A 22,794-nucleotide genomic window follows, 5' to 3' on the forward strand; every position below is an offset into this window, starting at 1 on the left:
TTCGTGATCACTACATCCAAGGCTGCCCGCAACCTTAACGTCCTCCACGAGTCCCTCTTTGTTTGTCAGTACTAGGTCCAGTAGTACATCTCTCCTTGTTGGCTCCTCCACCACCTGAGTCAAAAAGTTATCAATACACTGGAGGAACCTCCTGGACTGTACATGCCTGGCTGTGTGGTCTTCCCAGCAGATATCAGGGTGGTTGAAATCCCCCATGAGAACCACGGCCTGTCATTGTGAGGCTATTTTCCACTGTCTGTAGAAGGCCTCATCAGCTTCCACATCCTGTAATAAACACCCACAACAGTGTCTCTCATATTAGCCTGCCCCTTAATCCTTACCCACAAGCTCTCGACTGTCTCTTCATCCGCCCCAGGGAGACCTCGGTACATTCCAGTTGCTCTCTCACACAAAGAGCAACTCCACCACCTCACCTTACTGGCCTGTCTTTCCTAAAAAGGGCATAGCCACCCACAGCTATGCCACCACGTCTCAGTAATTGCAATGAGATCACAGACCTGCGACCGCACGCAGACCTCCAGTTCTTCCTGTTTATTCCCCATGCTGCATGCATTGGTGTATAGGCATTTCAGAGAGGGAGTCGAGTGTGTAGTTTTCACCCTTGAGGGCTGGTAGGCCTTCTGGTTCTCAAAAATACTAGCATGCTGCCCCACAAGTGCTGAGCTACTACAGCCATCACCTTCAATCAAATCTAGTTTAAAGCTCTCTCAATGAGCCCTGATAACTCTTGTCCTAGAACCCTTTTCTTAGCACTTGTGCTAATCATCTGCAGACAAGGTAGCTTTCACTTCATCAACTGTGACCTGGTTCAAAATTACATTGTCCAACAGCTGTCCAGTGGCAGTGACCATATTGTGCATCAATTCATCGTTCACGGCTTCCCTTCGCTGAGGTTAATCAGGACGGAAGCATGGCTTTTGGGAGGGAAGTCGTGTCCTACAAACCTACTGGAGTTACCTCTGAAAAAACTAACATCCACATGGGAAGGAAGAGCCATTTGATATAACCTACTTGGGATTTTCAAAAAGTTCTTGACAAGATGTCTTCCCAAAACTTTTAAAGCAACTAATATGCAACAAGATAAGAGGAAAGATCCTTGCTTGGGTTAAAAAATAGAAAATAGAGAGTAGGAGTAAAGGGAAGCTAATAAGCAGTGGAATCCTGCAGGAACATTTCACATATTTGTGGATATTTATATGAGCTTGAGAGATGACTGGATAAATTCATGGAAATAAATAAATTAAGATTACAGATGTGAGTTCTGGTTCTGAAAGACCCTGAGCTGTCACTTAGTGGGCGATACAGGAGTATACTGGGAAATATGCTTGCTGTTTGATTAGCTCTTAAGGTACTTCTGGACACTGCCAGAGGCAGGATACCAGGTCTGGCATGACCAATTCTTATATTCTGACGTTAGGTGTTCATATTATATTCTTGGAAAAGAAAATATGTTGGAGTGCTGTGCAGAACGTTACAGATCACAATAAGATACAGATGAATTCCATGTACTCAAATGTGTTGCTGTGATTTTACTCATGATAATAAAGGTTAACAGCCATGTAAATGTTTGCAGGATTAGGAGGTTCTCTTTGAAAAAGATAACAGTAAGAAACCGAAAAGCTCATGTACAAAACCCCAAACGTCTTAAGCAAAAAAATTAGATGAAAAATTTAAATACTCACTGGAGAGCCATCACTCCAGGCAAATCCTTCATCTGGATTCAAGGAAAATATACCCAACCAAACTCTTTCAAAGCTACATCCAGTGCCACTAACAGAAATTACAAGGCAGAGCAGTGTGTAAACATCAACACGAAAACCAACCAGAAACATATTAAACTTTCTAGAACACATTGTAAAGTGCCATGAAGTTGTCATAATTGCCCTATGACCTTTGGTGAAGGGCGTACAGATGCATATGTTCTTCACAGAAACATCCAATATTTCTATGGCTTAGTGGAAATGGCTTATTTATCAGACTTATGAGTAGTATTGATATTGTATTTCCTTTATGTTCTGTTTTCTTAGGAAAAGCATTAACAGATTCAGAAAACAGTCTCAGCATTGACTACTTCGAGGTGAGTCAAAAGTAAAAATATTGGTCATATTTTCTACCCTACTAAAAATACCAGTCCCCACAATTTCGTGTATTTCTCAATTACATCTAGTAATCATGATACTGGGTTTTTTTTATTTCCTGGATAGAAACAATTCTTTTTTTCATGAAACAGTTAAAAACATTCATGAACAGATAACATTTCAAATTATCACAGATTTTTTTGACTTTTGAGGAATCCATACGTTTCAGAAATCATCTAAGCACATTCATAATAGTTTATATGAAACATCTCTTAAATCTGGTAAGATAAACATACAGCAGATACTCACTACATTACACTTCTTAGTAATGGTATCTCCTCTTTACTGTTAATGGTGACCAGATCCCCTCCTATTTGTCTACAAAAATCTCGAGCTTCAAGCCATGATTTCTTTTTTGGTTGTGATCTGTGAAAACACTATGGAAAGATTACTTTAAAATATGTTCTCTATGTTATAATCAAATAAAGAAACAGCCAAGTACAAGTCCATAAGAGAAATAGCGTTAATTACTCTGTTCATAAGATTTTTGCACTAGAGCTGTCTAGCTAGTTAGCATGGTGGTGACAAACAAAGGGAAGGAATTGCTAGAAGAGAATACAATTCCCTTTAATTTGTTTTACCCGCAGGAGGGCCCAAGTCACCTTCCAGAGAAAGGGAAAGGAGAGTGGTTGTGGCAGAGAGGGAAGGTGGCCTGGGAGGAGTCTGAAGATACAGGCAAAAGAATGACCTCACAGTGGTTTACATCTCTCACTTTACATTTGCAATACGATGTCTAACATTTTGCTAGTTTAATAGATAAGAAGCACAAGTTTGACCAAAGCTTAAAATGATGATCTGGGGATAAAGGAGCCCAAGGAAACAGTGTTCCAACTGTGCTTGAAAGAATGAAAAAACCCAAACATAACAAAAAGACAAGGACTCATTAATTCAAATAAAGTGATAAGAAATATTAACATCTCACACTTAGCACATTTCTATTCTGCATGATCCCAAGTCAGTGTTTGCACACTATCCTCGTTTCTTTTCAAAGTACTTTTGTATGCCTTAGGCATAACTGGTTGTACTTCAAATACAAGTTTGCATCTGAAATTCTCTAATAAATGTCCTTCATAAACACTGGTTTAATTAACCTTTCATGTGACATCTTATGCTTTATTTTGGGGCTAATGTGCTTATCTTAGCAAGGTCCAGCCTTCAGCATCGTGCTGCCTGTAGATGGATTTCATTTTTCTCTACTTTGCTCCCTGAACTCTCACACACCTCAGACAAATATGAGATCTTTGCACAACCTAGTGACCACAGCTGATATAAAAAGCCATGCTAACAGCAAGCTTTGCTGCTTCTGCTATTTTAATACAGCATTTCAACATCGCTGTCTCAATAATCTTGCAAATAGTACGTTGTTTCTTCTTTTTACTTTTTCCTCTTTTGCTTACGTCTTTCTAGGGACTTGATAGTCATGTTCCTCTTCATCCATTTTCTGCTTCAATTTATTCTACCCCTGGGGCAAAAAATTCTTTCCTGTGTCCTTCTCCCTGCCCTCGTCTCCAGTCCCTTCACCTTGTCTTTCTTCCTTAGTTTCTCCTGTTTTATGGATAATTATTGGACATGTTTGGGTTGACTTTTTCTGGGTTTTGGGTGGGATTTTTTTGCTGTATTCCAATCTCAGATATTGCAAAATGAAGATGTCCCTTCCTTTTTCTCGACTTTTTTTTTTTTTCCCAACCAAGCAGTTCAAAGACTTTCTTCTTCTTTTAACTATTTAAGAACTTACTTTAAAACAGGAACTACTATGGTGGTTTGATACCCAGCCTTCAGGGCATGTGGGGACCAGAGCAGTAGTTGGAACAGGTGGAGCTGTTGCACCCTTTGCCCACTGCTTACAGATATATTTTTGCTTTGTCTCACAGTCAAGAACATCCCATAATCCAGCTGCAGTCCCAGTTCTCATGGCCACACATCCTGGCTTACTTCCTTTATGAGAAACAAAAAACATGTTAGATATTTTATACAGTTTAATTTTTTTAATTCCTACTTAAAATCTTTGAGCAGCACTGATTCCCTTCTTGCCATACAATAACACTTGAATAGTAGAGTTAGATTTTAGGTGTCACCTTATTATTTTGCATTTTCCAGATTATTTGTAAATACGTGGAACAGCATGGGCTTTGAAACATTAGATCATTATGGGACTTTGTTGGTGAACAGTCTTCCTCTGCAAAAAATAGCCCCCCAAAAATAAACCCTATTAAAAAAACTCACCTATTCCCTGCCTTTTGACCAAACTTTTTATTCGTGTTAAGAACTTTCTTGTATCAGGTCAGATTAGCTGAAAGGCTTTTGGTAATTGAGATAGACAACGCTAACTAGATTTCCCTTATTTGTATGCTTTTGGTTCCTGTGGGGAGCTCCAGATGATCTGTGAATATGACCTCCCTTTACACAAGTAATTTTATATCTCTTTCCCAATTCCTTATTACAGATTCAGCTAATTTACCAATTACTCTTTTGCAATTTTTTTTTTAATTTTTATTTTACATTTTATAATGTCACTGAAGCTTTTTGAGACATTTGTTAGACAAATGATCACTTGGAGGGATGTAGCATATCTAGGGGAGAGCAGATTCCCTCACAGCATTTTGAAATATTGTTTTCTATGCTTCTACAAGAATCCCATGAATGCAGTTTTCTTAGTATCCCAAGTTAAGGGGAAAAAAAAAGGTATAATAATTTTTGATACTGTAATTTTGTGATTCTAATATAAAATCCTTATTACAATTGCTCTCCTCTTCTCCCAGGCTAACATTACCACTAGAGGGATGAGTGTGGGATAGTCTCAGGAGCTGCCTGTAATTCCTGCTTATGAGGAAGAAAGCCATTTTCTAGATTCTGATCTTTCTGAAGATGAGCCAAAAGGTTAATCTTACGAGTAGGTATATCAGATATCCTAATAAAAAACTGAAGTTCAAATTGTTCCTTTGACATTAAAAGATGGATTTTGACAACTGACAGTTTTGTAAAATATACTGAAAGCTTAAAGCATAAAATTCAGAGGACATTGCCAATGCGAACCCAAATAGGGATCACGACTGCAGAGAGCACCCACCATCCACTGTCACGGCACCTACCAGGCATTGCTGCGTCCCAGTGTGTGAAGGAGACGGCTTCACCATTGGCCCACCTGAAAGTGCCTGGGTCCTCCACGTCAGAGAGACCAAGCCAGAAATATTTCTCTGGCCTCAGCCCAAGAAGGCTGGTCAAATAGGCTTGTTCATACCTGTAAAAGGGATTGTAATGACTCACGTGAAAACAAAATCATTTATCCAAATCCTACTTGTCTAATCTGATATGAATTGTTTTCTCCTTTTCCTTGCTTCACACTGAGGGAGAGGACCTTATGATGGGATTCTGACTCTGGATAAGTCAACAAAGAAAAGCGAGGCCTTTTTTTGTTCAACTAGAGACCTTGTAGGTAACTTGGATAATTTGCTGTTTGAGATTGTATTAGAATTAAGCAGTAGTTCCAGAAGTATTTTAGAACATAGAGCCTTTATTTATTTAAAAGCCAAGGAAAAGTCATTATCATACCGACTTTCAACTGTGGCTAAGTAACCACGTTCTCCTTCACAAGTGGTGTTTGCTTCTGAAAATGTTGCTGGAACATGTCCAATAAAATAGCAGTAGGTCCCATATGTTCTCCAGCCCTGTACATGATATCAGGATTTCAATATAAGTTTAAAATAATTGTGATATCGTGTAGTAAGCAAGCGATACCATTTCGAAATGAATGAAGAACAATAATCATTAATATTATGAATTAGAAAGCTTTTGCAATGGAATTACAGATTCCTTCTAAGCGGTTTCTGTAAACGGATTAATACAATTTAAGGTAACTGAGAGAGAGAAAAACTTCATAATAAATAATAAAAATAATTCTATATGCAAGTAATATAAATAATTCAAATAATTCCACATGAATCTTGGACAAGGTACTCATTTGATCTGGGAAATTATTGTTCCATTCTTACATACTTACTTTTTTGCAACCTGCATCAGTAACTTCCTTCTCTCCAGCTGTTTGTGATATAGGTTTTCTTTTACAAATATAACCAGCTTTCTTCTCACAGACATAGTCTGCCCAATAACCATACTGTCAGGCAGGAAAAAGAATGAAACAACAATGAAATTAAGATGACTAACCTAAAGAAAATGAATAGATTTCTTTCTTGATAATGAAAACTATTCATCTTCTTTCTCCTCTCATTTTGAAACAAGTATTTTTTTTTTCCTTATCCAATCACCCTAGTTGATAACAAAAATATATCTGCTCACATTCAGTGGAAGAGTAGACTGGACTATGATAGTGTGGCTACGGCTGGTAGTGATGAGACAGGGTGCAGGGAGCTGGTCCCCGACCTCTTCTGCATGGGCAGTTGTGCCACACAGCGATGGGCAAAAGAGCAGGCACAAGGGAGGTAGCAGGGATCACCACATGCCACCATTGCCACCAGAGGAAAAGGAGCTGGAGAATGTACTCAAACTACATTCAGAGACCTGTTTTATAGCCCAAATAGTTTCATTGGTAACTTTCAGATAAACTTAAAGAGAGAATTTCAGCAGCGATGCAGTAATGCTTTCATTTTATTATTATTTTTTTTTTTAGTTAAAGGTCATGTTTGAGTCTCATCCTTTGTCCCCACATCCCTTTTTCTGGCCATAGACAGCTGCTGAAATAGTTAGGAACATCATTCTTTTGTTAAGAAGATAGTTTCAACATTAAAATAAAATACGTATTGAATAAAGTTACCTGGCCCTTGATCAGTACACAATCTTCTGGCCTGTTGTTTGTAGTGGATGGTTCTCCCAGGTGCCATTTTGTGTACGTCACTGGCGTACCATCACTCCATTCAAAATACATTTGAACTTTATGATCATTCAGCCCGATCCACAGCTTGTCTGTTTTCTCTAAAACATGGAAATACAGAACTAGAAAAGATATCTTATGCCACTGCATCCTTTTCATAGCACCCTTGAGGTCTAGAATATATAATCCTTTTCATAAATCTATAAAACATATATTATTTAGTTTGTTGCATCATCATTTCATAAATTAATGTTTTCACATAGATATTATAATAAAGACAGTATGCTTTGGAAAATTAGGCCGCAATGAAATCCCTGCACTGGATCAAAAATTTTTGCTTCTCTTCCTCATAGCAGTGGGAGAAGAGTAAATTACCATCCTAATGTTAATGCACTGTGGTGGTGTAACAGAAATGTGAATAGTTACTCTTTAGGTTCTGTTGCATTGGTCAGATTTTAAAATACTGTTTTTATGTAATGTGCAGAGTGGATGTTTTAAGCTTCTTTCAATAAAACTAAAAAAGCAGAGAACCCCTCTAAGCCCAGCCCCCCAGCCCTAGGTCAATTGTTCAGACATTAAGTCAAATCAGGGTTTTGACAACCTCCAAAACTCAGCAGGGGAAGGCTGTCAGCAACCGGATCTAACTTTGAGGCTGGCCCTGCTCCGAGCGGAAGCTGGACCAAATGATCTGCAGGGTTCCTTCTGGCCTAAACCAGCGCATGATCCTATGATTTTAGGCATTTTTAACGAAAGAAAAGCAAGGAAAATGAAAGGTAAATTTAGGCAGCGTTCAGAAAAATGAGAGAGAAAGAGAGAGAAAGAAAAAGAGAGAGAGAGAAAGAGAGAGAGAAAAAGAGAAAAAGAAAAAGAGAAAAAAGAAAAAAGAGAAAGAGAGAAAGAGAGACAGAGAGACAGAGAGAAAGAGAGAAAGAGAGATAGAGAGAAAGAGAGAAAGATATGGAAGGATAGTCACAATTTCTTCAGTAGTCACTAAACTCAGCTATGATACCAGAATTGAAAAGTATACGAAACCAAAAATATCTCCTTGTATGGTTGGACATTAAGTAGATAAATTATTCTTTCTGAAGACAGAAGTTTTTCTGTCTTGACTATCTTTCATTTTTCCAGTAGTTAATTAGGGCTTTCACTACCTCTAAGCATTAAAAAACAAAGCGAAACAGCTAACTAGGACAAAAAGTAGTAACATGTCTACAGACTCCTCACGTTTCTGCCAGGGATATTAAAAAGGCCATGGCGAGACCACGCTGACATGTTAGATCCAGTGACTTGACTACAGTTCTTTAGGCAGCCCAGGCAATTCCCCCTGCCTGGAAGCCACTTTGGCTAGCTTTGTCAGTTGTTTCCATCTGCTAGTGTAGAGAGCTAAACTTTTCTGTAGTAGTTTTCTGCCATCACGTCTGAAGAGACCTGTCAACCGGCTGATCTGGGTGCTGATTGACCAACAAGGTGCAGAGAGTGACTTAAAACCACACTGTAAGTTCCTCAAACGTACAGAAAGCAGTACAAATGTGGGTTTTTTTCCCTTATAAAAAAAAGCACTCTTTCAAAATGGAAGCTATATTTCATAATCCTTTCACTAAGAAAGCTTCTCGCTGGGATGACTGATGTCCTCCTGCCCTCGTGCAAAGCAAAGCACAAGGCAAGACAGTCGAGTAAGTCTGCAAGTTGCAGCACAGAAGGCATTAGTTTTGAAGCAGAAAGCACTGCACCAGCCTAACACCACTGGTCCTCTGGCTTCTTGCATGTCTTTGGCCGCAGTGCTTCATGTTAATACAATTGTTACAACTTAATTCAGCTAGCTGGTACTTCTTATATACAGACAAAGGCAAAAGCCCCCTCGGAAACACTCACTGTATCCAAGCCGAGACACTATAAAGCTGTGCTCCTCAAGGCTTTGGATGCTGGCCAGGTGACTCCCTTCCTTCTGACAAGAGGTCAAAGCTTCTTCCCATCTTTTCGTCTCCCTGAAGAGCTTGTAACAGTGATTTATGTACAGTACCCATCCATCTGGGCAAGTAACAGGCCCAACATCACCTAGGAACAAACACCAGTGTCTTAGAGGAGCTCAAATGCCATGCAAAGGACACGACACCAAGAATATTTTCACTTACTCTGTGCAAAAGTTCTAAACTAAGAATTTGCTTTGGAAATTCTCATTGTAAGGAAACGACGGGTACAAAACATGGTGAACATAAATGTGGCATTTTTTAGCTTGGAAAATGAAGGGTTTTTACTACAAATATAATTTAATACAAATTCTAAGGTTCTTATATACACAAATGTCTGTAACAAAGACATTATTGTATTAGTTTTAGCAGCTTCTGTATTACTTAGTACTTATTTGTCAGTTAAGGGAAATCAGAAATTAGCCGCACCTAATATAGCAGTCTTATGAATTTTACAAAGATTAGGTATATTGATAGAGTGAAAGTCATCTAGACAGATCTACAACTGGATGTATACACAGGGAAACGCCAACAGGGAAATCTTTATTCACTTAAAATATCTTTTATGTTTGCAAAGTGTCAATCTTTCTTCCTTTTGAATTTTTTTTTTTACTAATGTCTGTCTTCTGAAGAATAATTTTTGGTTTGTTCTCTTTTTTCATGCTCAGCAGTGTGTGTATTCAAAAAGGAGCCACGACTAAGAGATCATAGACAGGCAGGGCAAGTTGTGTGTTCTTTGCTTTTACCTGTTTCATTCTGTGTGTTACGGGGCTGGAGATCAGCCTAGTAAGGGTGCAATGGTTGCAAAAAGCAAACCAGATAAACAAGAAAAATTATTATTTATAAGATAAACAAGAAAAATACTAAAACTTTCCTACTCATCCTGGTCAATGTGAATGCTAAGCAATTCAGATAACAGCTTCTACTTTTAATTATCAACGTATATCAACATACCTGAGGGAACCAAGGTAGAGTTTTTTTTCTTACAAACATAACCAAGTTTCTGATCACATTCCAAATTTTGCCATTTTGCGTTTGTTTCAGGATTCAAAACCACACAGAGTTTTCCTGAATCTGGAGAGGGGTTTCCTTTGCGAAAGGTACAGGAAAAAAAAAAAAAGTTAACTTTTCTGAAAGGCAAATAGAACTCTAAGCTCTAAAATGCCCAGGAAAAATCACTTCTGGCTGAAGTGACAGCCCTAAAGATCACACCTTTCCCAGCTTTGGTGAGAACTGAGGTCGCGCTCCAGTAGTGGGAATGTCTGTATGAAAAGTATGAAAAGTGAAAAGTAACCCACTCACAGTTTTGTTGTTAGAAATGAGAAACGGAAGACTGTATATTTTTGGGAATGATATTATTGCTTTCAGATCTAAGATATTCTGGCAATACATAGAAGTTTCTGGCTTATATTGCTATTAAAAAAAAAAAAAGCTTTTTCTAGAGCTAAATCAAGAAAAGCTAAAATGCATGTTGTTTTGGTGGCTTAATGCTAAAGTCCTGCTTTTTCTCATGCCCGTATCTCGTGGCATATCTTTCTGATAATAGAAATTAAATCAGTATTGGAGGTGTGTGTGTTTTTTTCTTTGGGAATACAGAATCAAAGTCATGGCTACCTGGAGCCCAGTTTAAGTACTGGAAAGGGCTGCCTCCAATCCATTCCCATCCACTCCTCAAGTCCAGTCTGTTGAGTCCAATCCACAGTGCAGAATCTATACCTCCTGTTAACTCTATGTAACCAGAACAAGAGAAATTATTTTATAAATCACTTTGCTATTAGCAATAGTCACTAATACTGTCTCTAGGAAGACTTACATTCTTAAATATCCAACTACAAATATATTTAGATAGTGGGATATCTGATAAATTGAAATATGCCAAAGCTTTGATTACTGTAAAAAGCAAAGAAAAAACCTCTCTGTTATTGTATCACCGAATGCAACATGAGCACAGTGAGATGCATCAGAGTAAATTTGGAATGAAAGGGTTTCTGTAGAGTAGGCTAAATTCTTTTCAGGATTGGAGTTATTTAGGTAGAAATATAGGTACCACGTAAGTATAAAAAAATAATACTTAAGTTCTTAGGAGTTAAATTCACCATTAAAAATAACAAGAGAGACTTTTTTTCCATACCATTCCTCCAGCAATACATGGGTAGGTAGAGCCATGACTTGGGATCTACGAATAACTGATATCTTTCACTTTGACAAATGAATTAAAAGATTAGATGTCAAACTGCATTTGATGCAAAACACATCTTTATTTTGGCACAAAGATATTTGCTTTCTCTTATTTTCAATTTCTTTTAAATGTTGCTTTTGACCAAAAATGAAATTTTCATGTAAATTTCACTTTTTTTTCCCCTTTAAAAAAAATAAAATAAATCAATGAAGTTCTAATGTAAGATAACATTTTTGAATAGAAAGTCAATACTTTGAATTCTGTTGGAACTTGGCAGTGATCTTGAGACGAACTTGCAAATTCTAGAAGATTTTTTTTTTTCTTGCTCATACATAGTTAAGCCCATAGACATTAGCCAAAACCATATCAAGTAGTCCTGAGCTGAGAAGGTGGGCTGAACAGATCCTGCACATAAGTCAGGATTTGCTTTACTCCCTTACCTTTAAGGTACACTTGTTCATGAATGTCTGTGACACTCAGTAATTCGGCATTTTGCTGCTGGCAGCTCTTCCTGGCTTCGTGCCACGTGAGAGCCGATTCAGAGTTGATTTGGTAGTGGACATTTGTTAACAGATCTGTCGTCCAGGTGTTGTCTTTATCTGTGGAAAAAAATTATTATTTGGGGGGTGATAGTAACTCACCCACAGAAAAATGGTTTGCAGGTCCTCGTTATGCGTGGCATTGTCATTAAACGTCATCTGCGCTGTTCTTTCAAGAGCACTGAAAATGTTACAAGTGGGATGGGGAAGGAGGAAGTTAAGGCCTGTAAACTGACAGGTAAAGCTGGCAAATCTTGCCTCCTGTTCCATGAAGGTACATAGTTCAGGAATTACTACAAGGGCAGTGGTTGCATAGAAAAAGATATTGCACGGAGTTCTGTGGCAGAAAACCTAGAAACAAAAAAGTATGCAACGTCTCCTCCTTCTCTTTCTGGACAACAGTTCCCAGTGAGAGCTGTGAGAACCAACTCTAGACCTGAATTTAGCATCAAACAGTTCTTAGATAAATACTCTTCTTGCAAAGAGCTCCGGGATGTCACAGAGCTGAAAACCCCGGGCACTGCAGTGGCACTGAGCTGCACTGTGCTCCTCTTCCAATTATCTTTGCTTCTTTCATCTGTTGAAAACCTATACATGCTCAGTAAAGCACAATACAAAATTGAATCAGATATTTGATTATTCACAAAAGCCAGTATGAAGTTGAATTAAAAGAACTGAGAGCTGGGACTGGCTTTCAAAAGCTTTGAAAATTGTTCATTGACCCTATGTCACATGCCATTTGGGAATAGTGCCCTAGGTATCTTTGTGGGGACCTGGAAAGCACATTTGACCACGGATTTGAACCACACCAAAAGCACATTTTTAATCAACTAGAGTAACTAGAAAGTGATCGAAAATGTAGAGAAATGCCAGGGATGGGAGGCAGTTGTCTGGAGGGGTAGAAAGATTGCTTTCCAGGCAATACGAAGAGGGCTTAAAAACATCATGGGTAAAAGGACACATCCTACTTAAGTAAAAAAATGTTGACATGAGAATCATACAGACTGAAACATTAGCTTCATCTTTAAGCTTCCTACAGCACTCATTTTTGTGCCCACATCCATCGCAACAGGAGTCCTCAGAGACAGGTTGTACAGCAGTGACAGAATACGTCCTGCCTGGGAAACAGTGATGAGCTCAAACTTAACCTGCTGCTCAGCAACACCACCACAATTACCGGGAACTGCATGCTGCTTTACTCTTCGAACACACTTTTCTCCGCATCTTCATGCAACGTGTTATTTCTTTGTGTAGGGCACTGCAGGATGTGGCAATATGTCATACACTAAAACCATAGGATCGTAGAATGGTTTGGGTTGGAAGGGACCTTAAAGATCACTTAGTCCCAACCCCCCTGCCATGGGCAGGGCCATGTGCATGGGCACATTCTTGTAAACTACACGTTATTATAAATATGTTCATAATCTGCTAGTGCTGGTTTGCCAATACCACAGAGATAGGAACTCTGTGGCAACTAGTAACTTACCTTTTGATGGGCAAAACCCATATCGCTGGTCTGTGTCATAGTCTGCAGTGGTTGCACACCAGAGCCAGCCATCTGACCGGCCAGCCCCTGTGCAGTTGGCGTACCATTGCTTATTGTACATGAAAGGGAATACGCAGGGTGCCCCGAAAGCATTTCCTAGCAGCGTAAATGTCTCTGAGAAAACAAAATTATAAACATAGTATGGAAAATAATAAATGAAGGTAAACTGTGAAAAATGTGAATCCTATGTAAAATGGCTGAATTGCATCTCAAAGTGTTTTCCATGTTACTTGTCCCATAATCATAACAAAATCCATTTCAATGTTTTTTAAGACTTAAGCTGCTGACACATGTTTTAGAGCAGTGCTGTTCTGATGTAAAGTAATATTTCATAGATGAGGTCTACAACTAGATTTTTGTTCTGACTAAGATGCTTTTACAAACTGTCAATAAGGCTCCAGAGCTCTACCCTATGATACTACTATTTTAAACAATGTTAAGATTTATATAAAATGCATAAGAGGAGGAACTAATATATAGATGTCCTGCTTCCTGGAAAAAGTAAACATCAGATTAGACAATCCTTCTCTGGTTTTATTCCAGTGACCATTTAGGTATCTCCCATACAGTGGAACGTCTCCCACATGCAAGGCTTGGGGATTAATATTTCAAACGTCCTGTTAGGCAGTTTTTAGAACATTCATTCTGGGTCCGGGAAAGACATTCAGAACGACCTGACTTCATCTAATAACAAAGAGTAATAATACTGGTAATTGTAATGATGCCATGAGCATCCTCATCTGCTGAGTCACAAAAGCCACACTTCCTCTGCCTGCACTGGTACTTCCAGCCCTTTCTCACCTCACTCATACTGTTTTTCTTTCTTAAGGATGCGGTTTCATTTCCATGTTCCTTTATAAGAAACTTATTAGTGTTTATACTCTCTATTAACAATGTACTGACACAGTATGCTGAGCTATAGTGACTTTAGAGAATACTTCTACATAGTATAGGAGTAAGTATGTGTGTACATAGGTATACTAATATATAATAAATATTTAAGGAATACCTATATATAATACTTATAATACTAATATACTATAATACGTGCACTAAAATAGTGTATATTTTATTTTATATATATGTACCTAATACTTACTTGATCATAAATATGAAATTAAATTCAAGGTTAACTCTCTCAATATACTGATTTTCTAAAACTCTTGTAGTCACCAGAGGAATCAGAATAGTCAGAGCCAAAGATTCAAAACACTAACAATCACAAAGTGCAAAGGATAACAGAATCAATTTTCTGTACCTTCATATCCCGGGGAGCATAAAACATCCATGGGCCCATAGATCTTCCAATTATTCTTTGCGCTCAGCCCCTTCTTTAACAAAACATTATCATGTTCTTCATTGCCAGGACTGAAAAACAAATCTTCTCCGTGGATTGCAAGGAGGCTTTCATTCCTGCATTCCCACCACTGGAGCTCACTCGTTCGATTACATGGATACAGGGAGATCACAGCCTGATCCTCCTTCGACGGCACCCCCAGGCACAGGTTCAGTCTCACACTCATAAGCTGATGATCAGTGATCCACCTGAATTTTTGCGATTCATTGTCTTGATGGCAAGTGGCAGTTCTAACTGACTGTGCAGTAGAAGCCTGGAGGCAGAGCTTGTTGACTTTGTTATATATTAAAAATATTTCAATGTCTGTAAAACAAAACAACAGAAAGTGAACGGTTAATATAGACTGTATGTATAGTGGATATGTGACGTGATTCTGCTTCCCATTCACATGAACAAGGAGTAATTGCATTCATATCAGATACAAACATGATGTTTTTGAACAGAGTAGCATCAATTTTACTGATTAAAAAGCAGTAAAGTGGACAACGGGATATGTATTTCTTTGTTATATGTCACCATACTGTGGATTAGTGGCAGTCAGCAGCATCAGCAAAGCGGAGCACAGCTTGTTGGGTTGATTTACGTCAGTCACATGAATTCTCTCAATCATATTGCCCTCATCTTTACCCTGTCTCCATCTGCACAGCTTTGTAGACCTCTGACCTCTACAGATTTCCCTCACCCTGCCAGATCTTACAGGTCTTCTAGTGGAGTCAGAGCCATCTTTGCCGAGCCATTTGTCTTCCCCCTCTTGAATCCACAAGTATAAATGTGGTTCAACACCTCTGGGCCTCACAGGGGGTACTCTGGACTCCTTGGCCTTGCTGACCTACACGACCTGCAGTGTCTACTATGAGCCATTGCAATGTAAAACTGGGAATAACACTGGGAAAACAATGACAGTCTGAGAAAATAACAAGGACCGGATAGTAGGGGCATCTGACCAACACTTGACAATGTTGAAAGTTATAAGGACCGCCTGTAACAGAAATTGTGTCTTCAGCTCTCCAGATAGTTCCTCTGATCACATCTACAGTGTTGGCTCCAATGTGAAGTCGAAAAAATGAGCTAATTTTAGCCCTACAGTGAGTTTGTCAGTAGCAGTAATGAATCATGCCTATGAATTTGCTCAGCTGCTTTGTGGTGTACTTTGTGACCCACCCAGTTGAATTTCCCTCCAAAGCTTGTGGGATTCATAATCAGTTTTGGTCCCTGATACATCCCTTGATCATTAGGCATCATATATAATTAAAATGTATTTTAAAATCTAAAGAAATTTCGTTTTAAAAGCCGGCAAAATGTTTAAATCAATTTAGGTAATATACAGTACAGTGAAAACAGCTGTTCTGGTCTGCCATGATACCATAGGCAAAAAAAAACCCCAAAACCAGCAAACCAACAAAAACACATACTCTGAGGCAATCTGTAACAAAGAGTTTTACTGAGGAGTTACAAAACTGAAAGGATTTAGCCTTAAACATTCAGGTTTCCAAAAGACATCTGTTTAACATCTACGATAGAAGTGCAGCTAAAGGGATGGCAGTAATAGTGTTACTGCAATTGTACAATAACTTTACTAAAGTTAATCCAACTTCATTTCACACAAATTTTTACTTCATCTGCTGTGTCAATCACAGTGAATTCAGTGAGTCTGTTCAAAAGAGTGAGTGAAAATGATCTTCTTTGTAAACACTAAATCCCTCTGGATTACACAGCCATCATCTGTGAACATCTCCATATCCTCCAAATAATTCCACATTTCACCGCAACTTTAGTTTTTCCTGACTGATTTTGCTAAAATATATTTGTATTTATTAAAAAAAAAATTAAGCATACTTTATGATTTTCTTAGGTCTGATCTTCTGGGGTTAGTGAAATTATATTGCTGCTATGTGTGACTAAAATCATTAAGAATTCAGTCTTTGCTTCCTTCTCTGTCTGTTTCTTTTTTCAGCCAGATCCCGCCCTTGCCCTTTGCCTGCCATTGAGAGCTTCCCCATCTATAAGTCTATAACATACATACAGGTACTGCTGCAGAACCATAAAGCATGCAGAAATGCTGGAGGACATGGAAGAACTTTCACAGACACCTTTACAGGAGGCAAGTGGGAGGCACTTACCCGCCAGCTGGAAAGCACTGTGAACAAGAGAAAGAACAAGCAAGAACCCAGAGAACGTCATTGCCAATGTTGTTTTCTTTTCTTGCCTTCACTAAAAGCTGTGCGATGAGAGTTGCTGGTGATAAAGTGCTGCTGAAGAGAGGACAGTGACCGGTCCTCCTCAGTTTTGAAGGCTGGATGGTTGGATAGAAAGCTCTGAGTGCTAAATAAGGAAATATTCTGTCACATGCCGCATTTCAAAAAAACAAGACCACACAGCACAAATTTTGCCTTTGGAACAGAATGAGTTCTCACTGAGGGCAAACCGTGTGGACTTGGGAAAGCAGGTGATGCACAGAAGGTTCTGCCTCAATATTTTCCTGCTGTCTCTCCTGGTGAGACATTTGGGGAGCTCATGGGATCAAATCAATAGTGAAATACCAAAGAGAGAAATTCAGCCTCAGCTTTTAAATTTTATACCTTTAATTTCACAGTGAAAAAATACCATCAGGAAAATACATCAGTCTCATATGTTCATGTGTGAGATGAGGCAGGATTGAATTTTAGAGGATTTAAGTGAAATTCACTCTGCAGGACATTATAAACATTACTTCCCTTCTAAATGAGATTGCCATTGTCCTACTGACCTTCATTCCTGCATAAATGCAACTAGGAGACCAGCACCCAAAGCTACCTGAAAAATGGCTCACTTCAAAAACATTCCACGTTTTTCTTGTGAAGTAGGTAAATCTTGTCAGCCAGTTACAATTTCATAAAATACCACGTATCTCTTCTTACCCTCAGGAGCAAACACTCAGGAGCTTACATTCCTAAACGTATAGGTAGAAACCTGAAAGAAACAGCACTCCTCTCCTGACCACCATAGACTGTCCCGATAACTGCACAAAAGCCTGACTTTATCACAGTAGATTTTTAGCATGAAAATATTTTGCTTTGTTTAGAAAAACTGCTAAATGGAAAAAAAAACAATCTGTGGTGTGAAAATATCATCTGAAGTGCAGTAACATAGCTGTTCAGCACCTGTAGGAAAAATGTGACAGCAAGAAAAAATGGCATCATCTCCTGTTTGTTGCCAAGATGATTGCATTTCCTAAGTACAGGATTTGTTCCCACTTGGATGCTCAGCAGAAAGACAATGCAAAAAAGAGAGTTAGTTCCCTGAGAAAGTCTACAGGATTAAAATAAAAAGGAGAGACTGAACTGTGAAATAAGAAATCACAAGGAAATGCAAGGTACGGATGTTAGGAAGTCAAAAGCAAAGTTAACGGATTCTTTTTTTTTTTTCAGATGACAACAAAATATACTAACAACAATAAAGTCAAGAGCTTTTTCTGGAAAAGGCATTTCTAGTATTTTTAATCAGCTGCCAAAGATCTCGCCTAGAAAGAGCAACAGTTTTCTTTGACCTGAACTGATTTGTCTTAGACTGATAGCATTTCTTTACAGCATGTGGCCTATTTACATAAAAGATACGTTGTCGTTTATACTGCCAGGAATTTTAACAGCCTTGTTTTATGCTGGAGCTCATACGGCATGAGGCCAAGAGGAGTTCCACTTTCTTCTCCGTTGGACATTGTGCAATAACCAAGAAGCAAAAAGGGAACTGTCCCTTTTCTTCCCCCTCCTCTGCTCCGCAAGCCACAGCAGAGCCAACCACAGCCTGGCGGTAAAACAAACATCGGTTCATTAAAAAAAAACCTGATTGCAGACCAGTTTTAGGACTAAAAATCTGAACAATTTTTAACTGTGTACTTGGTAGTCCAAACACACTTGTACACTTGCACTTTTCCCAGAACGGCCAATACTGTGAATTTCAGGGTGCTCTGCTGGCTCCTGGAAGAGGATGTCTGCTCGAGGCTGTTAAAATCCATGAGACCAGAGTCCGAGTAAGAGCAAAGCCAGAAGAGCAAACCTCACTGCATCACCCGCACCCAACACCTCCTGACCCCCACGAGCCACCAGATGCGTACCTCAGGGAGGTACAGCTACTACCACGCACTGCCTTCTTGTTCCTCAGCACTTCAGAAAAGTGGCAATGTCAGGCACCTTCATCTCACCTGTCTTGGTTTGAGATAAAACAGAACCAATTTTATGATTTGTGATTTTACTTTTTAGCTGGGCCTCTTCTAACTGACTAAAGTCTGAAATTAACAGCATATTGTTCAGAAACTGTTCACTCTCAGAGTGTTAAGACCTGATTATACCAAGGAATGGTATGCATAGAGGCTCTTTCTTATACTTATTGCTATAACAACCAAGGTCGGCTAACTTTGCTCTTTGCCCCATTAGAGGGTTGGAAGTGGAGAAACGTAGAGGGGTCACACCTATAGGGAGGAGCGGCTGGGACGGCCAAAACTACGATATCACTGCTGCTCACCGGTGTAGCCCGAGCACAAGCTACATCCAGCCATGAGATGCAGGTTGGCCCATCACAATCTTGAAGGTCAGAAGCTGGGCTACAAGCAAAGTTGTACTCCCTGGTATGAATTTAGCCAATTCTCTGTTACTTCAAAATCAGGTGCTAGACCTACGTGCTAGACGCTAATCTCATAAAGACATTACCAATAGCATAAAAGTTGACTTGCTAAGGATTCCCTGGAAAGCCTACTGAGTGCATGAAACTTCTGCTTATTCAAAGATTAAGAGCAAAAGAGCAGCATGATATCAACAGCACCCTACACCTCAACCTATCTGATGAGTCTAAATGAGAAACAGGTGAAAGGTAACATGCAATGGTTGCTTTGCAGGTGATAATTTGCAGATTACTGCTGCCAGGTGTTCACAGACAGCTACAGTGACATAAAAAGACCCATAAAGTGCTTTGGGATCCTTCAAGAGCAAAGATCCTTTAGGATCTGCTCTGCTGAAAGAGCAAAGCCCAGTGAGGTAGATCTTCCCCTGCACTCAGCTGCAGTGGCCGAGAGCAACTGATGCACTCCTGCATTCGCAGACCAGCCCCAACAATCGGGTGCTGATTGCAAGGGGGTTGCTTTCATGGGTTAGAGCATTAATTGGTCTTGCTGTGCTAAATTTAGTTGAATATTTCAATATAGAGGTGAGATGAGCCTATATTACCTCCTATTTGTCTGGGCAGATTCTAGCAAAGGTGACAGGTACTATTTGCTGTCCTTTGTAGCCCTTCCCTTTCAGGCTGATAAAAGCATCCGTTCAAAGCTGCTCTGTTTATCAAAAGTTCAAACAATAAGATCCATACAGGTCAAAATAAGAACTAACTCAGGGAAACATACCCCTGGACTGAAAATACCATGGCTATTGCATTAATTTTCTTGACTTTTGTACATACCTAGTGAAAGCAACTGCAAAGCATGGAGTAATTAAGCAGAGAGGCAACTTCATCATGGAAGGGAGAACAGAAAGATTTCCCTGGGGAAAAGCAAGTTTGAACATTGTTTGAGGAAGGGTATTGTTTCTTTATTAACGTTTTTCTGAAGAATGAGGATTTATATGCATTCCTTGTGAATAAATGGTGTTGCAAAAATAAGTAGTTACTGAAGAGTCTCAAAAGAGCACAATTATGATGTCTTCACATCTTAAACCCATTACGCACTGCTAGAGACTATGTGTGTGGGTATTACACAGACAATAGACTTTCTAAAAACACATTTAGTGACAAACAAACATAAAATGAAATTTTAAATTAAAAAAAACCCTTTCTAATATGGAATTATTAAATGGATATTCACTAGTTAGCAAAGGAATCCATGAAAAGTCTGCACTTTATTTTTATCTGTAGTAGGAAGTATTAAATTAACTAAACTAAAATTTTAAAATATCCGCAAGTTTTGGGGGTAATGAAAAACCATTTGTCATAAAATTGGCTTACATTTTCTTCAAAAAATGATGTGAATATTTGCGATGAGATGAATAATTTGGTCCACATGATCTAGTCTTTATCATGCTACCAGCAACAATGCAATTAGTAATAAAAAATGGCCATATTGTTTTCGCCTCTAGAATTTATTACATATTAAGAAAAAGTCATGTACTCTATAAATATACTAGAACAAAAAGGAAAGCAAAATGCACAGAAATTATAGCTCCATGAACTAATGGCATAACGCAGAGTAGAAATACACCAAGTTTTGTTGTTTTAATCTTCACAAAATAACTTAGTTGTGTAAGAATGGTCAACAGTGTTCTAACTACTTTGAGAAAGTATAAAAAATAGAGCAAGGAAAGGATGCATACTAAAATTAAATCAGCTTTGTCTTATGTGCTTATATTCAGACTGGAGGACCAAAAAATTTCATGTAGCACCACTAAATCATTAATGGTAATCTCCAAGAAATTATGCAAGATGCATAACATCTTAGAAGATTGGAGAAGAGATTTACACATACTTAAATCAGATTTAACAATAAATTTAATTTGGTTTAAGAGGGGAAAACTGTGGATCACATAATTTTGTAAAAGGATCGTGAGAAATAGCATTTAATTTTGACTGCTATGAAGAGATATTTCTTTAATACCTGTGTTGTTAATAGTCTTATTTTTTTGGCAGTTACCAGAAAGTTATTAGACTCATTATACATTGTATGCTTGCACGGCTAGAATAAGAAAGATGTAAATGTAACACTATTGCTCAGTTCAAGAAAGCCTTTACTAAAGTAGAAATCCTGATAATCTTATCTTTCATCTATTTATTTGGCAGGTGCTATTAACAAATAGCAGTGATCTTATCTTGAGCAGGAGCAGAGGAAACATGTTTCAGATCAAACAGTTTTCTTTATCTGATAGGACCATTTAATTTATATATTCCCTTTTGAACTCTGTGAGGTGATATACCCGAAAACATGAGTAACATAATCTGTTGACTGAGATGAACATTTACATATTTGCCACAGGAAGCCACCGGGTCATTATCAGACCCTCATTTCTTGAAGTGTTTAGTATCAGCCCAGCCTGGTTTCATAAACAATTTGTAGGGACAGCTGAGGCTAAAACATCTTTAGGCCTCGCCTAAACATACTCCAAATTAACACCTCAGTTCACTACATTGCCACTTCATTATCCCTTCCATAAAATCATATGTGGTCTTCTATGTTTAAAGTTCATGCCTTATTTCTGATATACAAACTAAGAAGACCTGGATAATAAGTCTTATGAGGAGCAGCTGAGGGAGCTGGGGTTGTTTAGCCTGGAGAAAAGGAGGCTGAGGGGAGACCTTATGGCTCTCTACAACGACCTGAAAGGAGGTTGTAGCGAGGTGGGGGTCAGTCTCTTCTCCCAGGCAACAGGCGATAGGACAAGAGGAAATGGCCTGAAGTTGTGCCAGGGGAGGTTTAGGCTGGATATTAGGAAAACTTTTTACACTGAAAGGGTTATTAAGCATTGGAACAGGCTGCCCAGGGCAGTGGTTGAGGCACCATCCCTGGAGGTATTTAGAAGACGGGTAGACATAGTGCTTAGACATACGGTTTAGTGGTGGTTTTTGTCAGAGTTAGGTTGATGGTTGGACTAGATGATCTGAAAGGTCCCTTCCAACCTGGGCAATTCTGTGATTCTATGACCCTTTACTATGTGTGCCTTTTAGGAATTCGTTTTCTTTTTGTAACAAAAAACCACTTTCAATAGAGGGACAATACTTTTGAAGTGCAAATAATGTCAAAAGTGTTAATTTTTCCTCTTTTAAAGGAATACCATAATCACAGAAAGATGCAGAAGAATTACATGACATCTGGGCAGATACAGGAAGAACTCAGTCCACAGGAGGGAAGACTGGACCAAGACATGATAACAGTCTGCGAAGATGAAAAATGTTGCTGCCTGAAGGAAGGTCATAAATTATCATACATATCTACTTGGGAAAGGACAAGAAATACAGGAAAAGAAACAATGGAATAAGTTTAGCAAGGGAGAATTAGGGACCAGGAAAAAACTTCTTAATAGTAGAATTAAGTTCTTGGACAGATTATTTAGTGAGAGACTTAAAATAGGAAAGTATTTGTCAGAAATCAACCAGACTCACTTGTCTCTCCTTCACCAAGGATAGTCTTCAGAGTTTTCCAGTTTACCTTTATATTCCAGAAATTTAGAACTATTTTACAAGTTTCAGCTCAACATTCACATATGCTTATGAAA

General features: G+C 38.6%; 1 protein-coding gene across 1 annotated transcript in view; it reads right to left on the reverse strand.

The window, feature by feature from the left end:
- LOC134511162 (macrophage mannose receptor 1-like) overlaps positions 1-16,870 on the reverse strand; it is a 39,170-nt gene extending 22,300 nt beyond the window's left edge. The window contains exons 1-14 of the mRNA XM_063324723.1: positions 16,693-16,870; positions 14,474-14,875; positions 13,156-13,329; positions 11,571-11,729; positions 10,566-10,679; positions 9,906-10,040; positions 8,857-9,039; positions 6,928-7,085; positions 6,157-6,270; positions 5,709-5,824; positions 5,249-5,397; positions 3,895-4,094; positions 2,409-2,536; positions 1,704-1,791 (exon numbers count right to left, since the gene is read on the reverse strand). Of these exons, the coding sequence (XP_063180793.1) occupies positions 1,704-1,791; positions 2,409-2,536; positions 3,895-4,094; positions 5,249-5,397; positions 5,709-5,824; positions 6,157-6,270; positions 6,928-7,085; positions 8,857-9,039; positions 9,906-10,040; positions 10,566-10,679; positions 11,571-11,729; positions 13,156-13,329; positions 14,474-14,875; positions 16,693-16,753 (2,181 nt within the window). The 5' untranslated portion in view covers positions 16,754-16,870. The remainder of the gene's footprint in view (positions 1-1,703; positions 1,792-2,408; positions 2,537-3,894; positions 4,095-5,248; positions 5,398-5,708; positions 5,825-6,156; positions 6,271-6,927; positions 7,086-8,856; positions 9,040-9,905; positions 10,041-10,565; positions 10,680-11,570; positions 11,730-13,155; positions 13,330-14,473; positions 14,876-16,692) is intronic.
- Positions 16,871-22,794: the final 5,924 nt, after the last annotated feature.

Source organism: Chroicocephalus ridibundus, chromosome 2 (assembly GCF_963924245.1).
Source record: "Chroicocephalus ridibundus chromosome 2, bChrRid1.1, whole genome shotgun sequence".
In the NCBI taxonomy this organism is placed as follows: domain Eukaryota; kingdom Metazoa; phylum Chordata; class Aves; order Charadriiformes; family Laridae; genus Chroicocephalus; species Chroicocephalus ridibundus.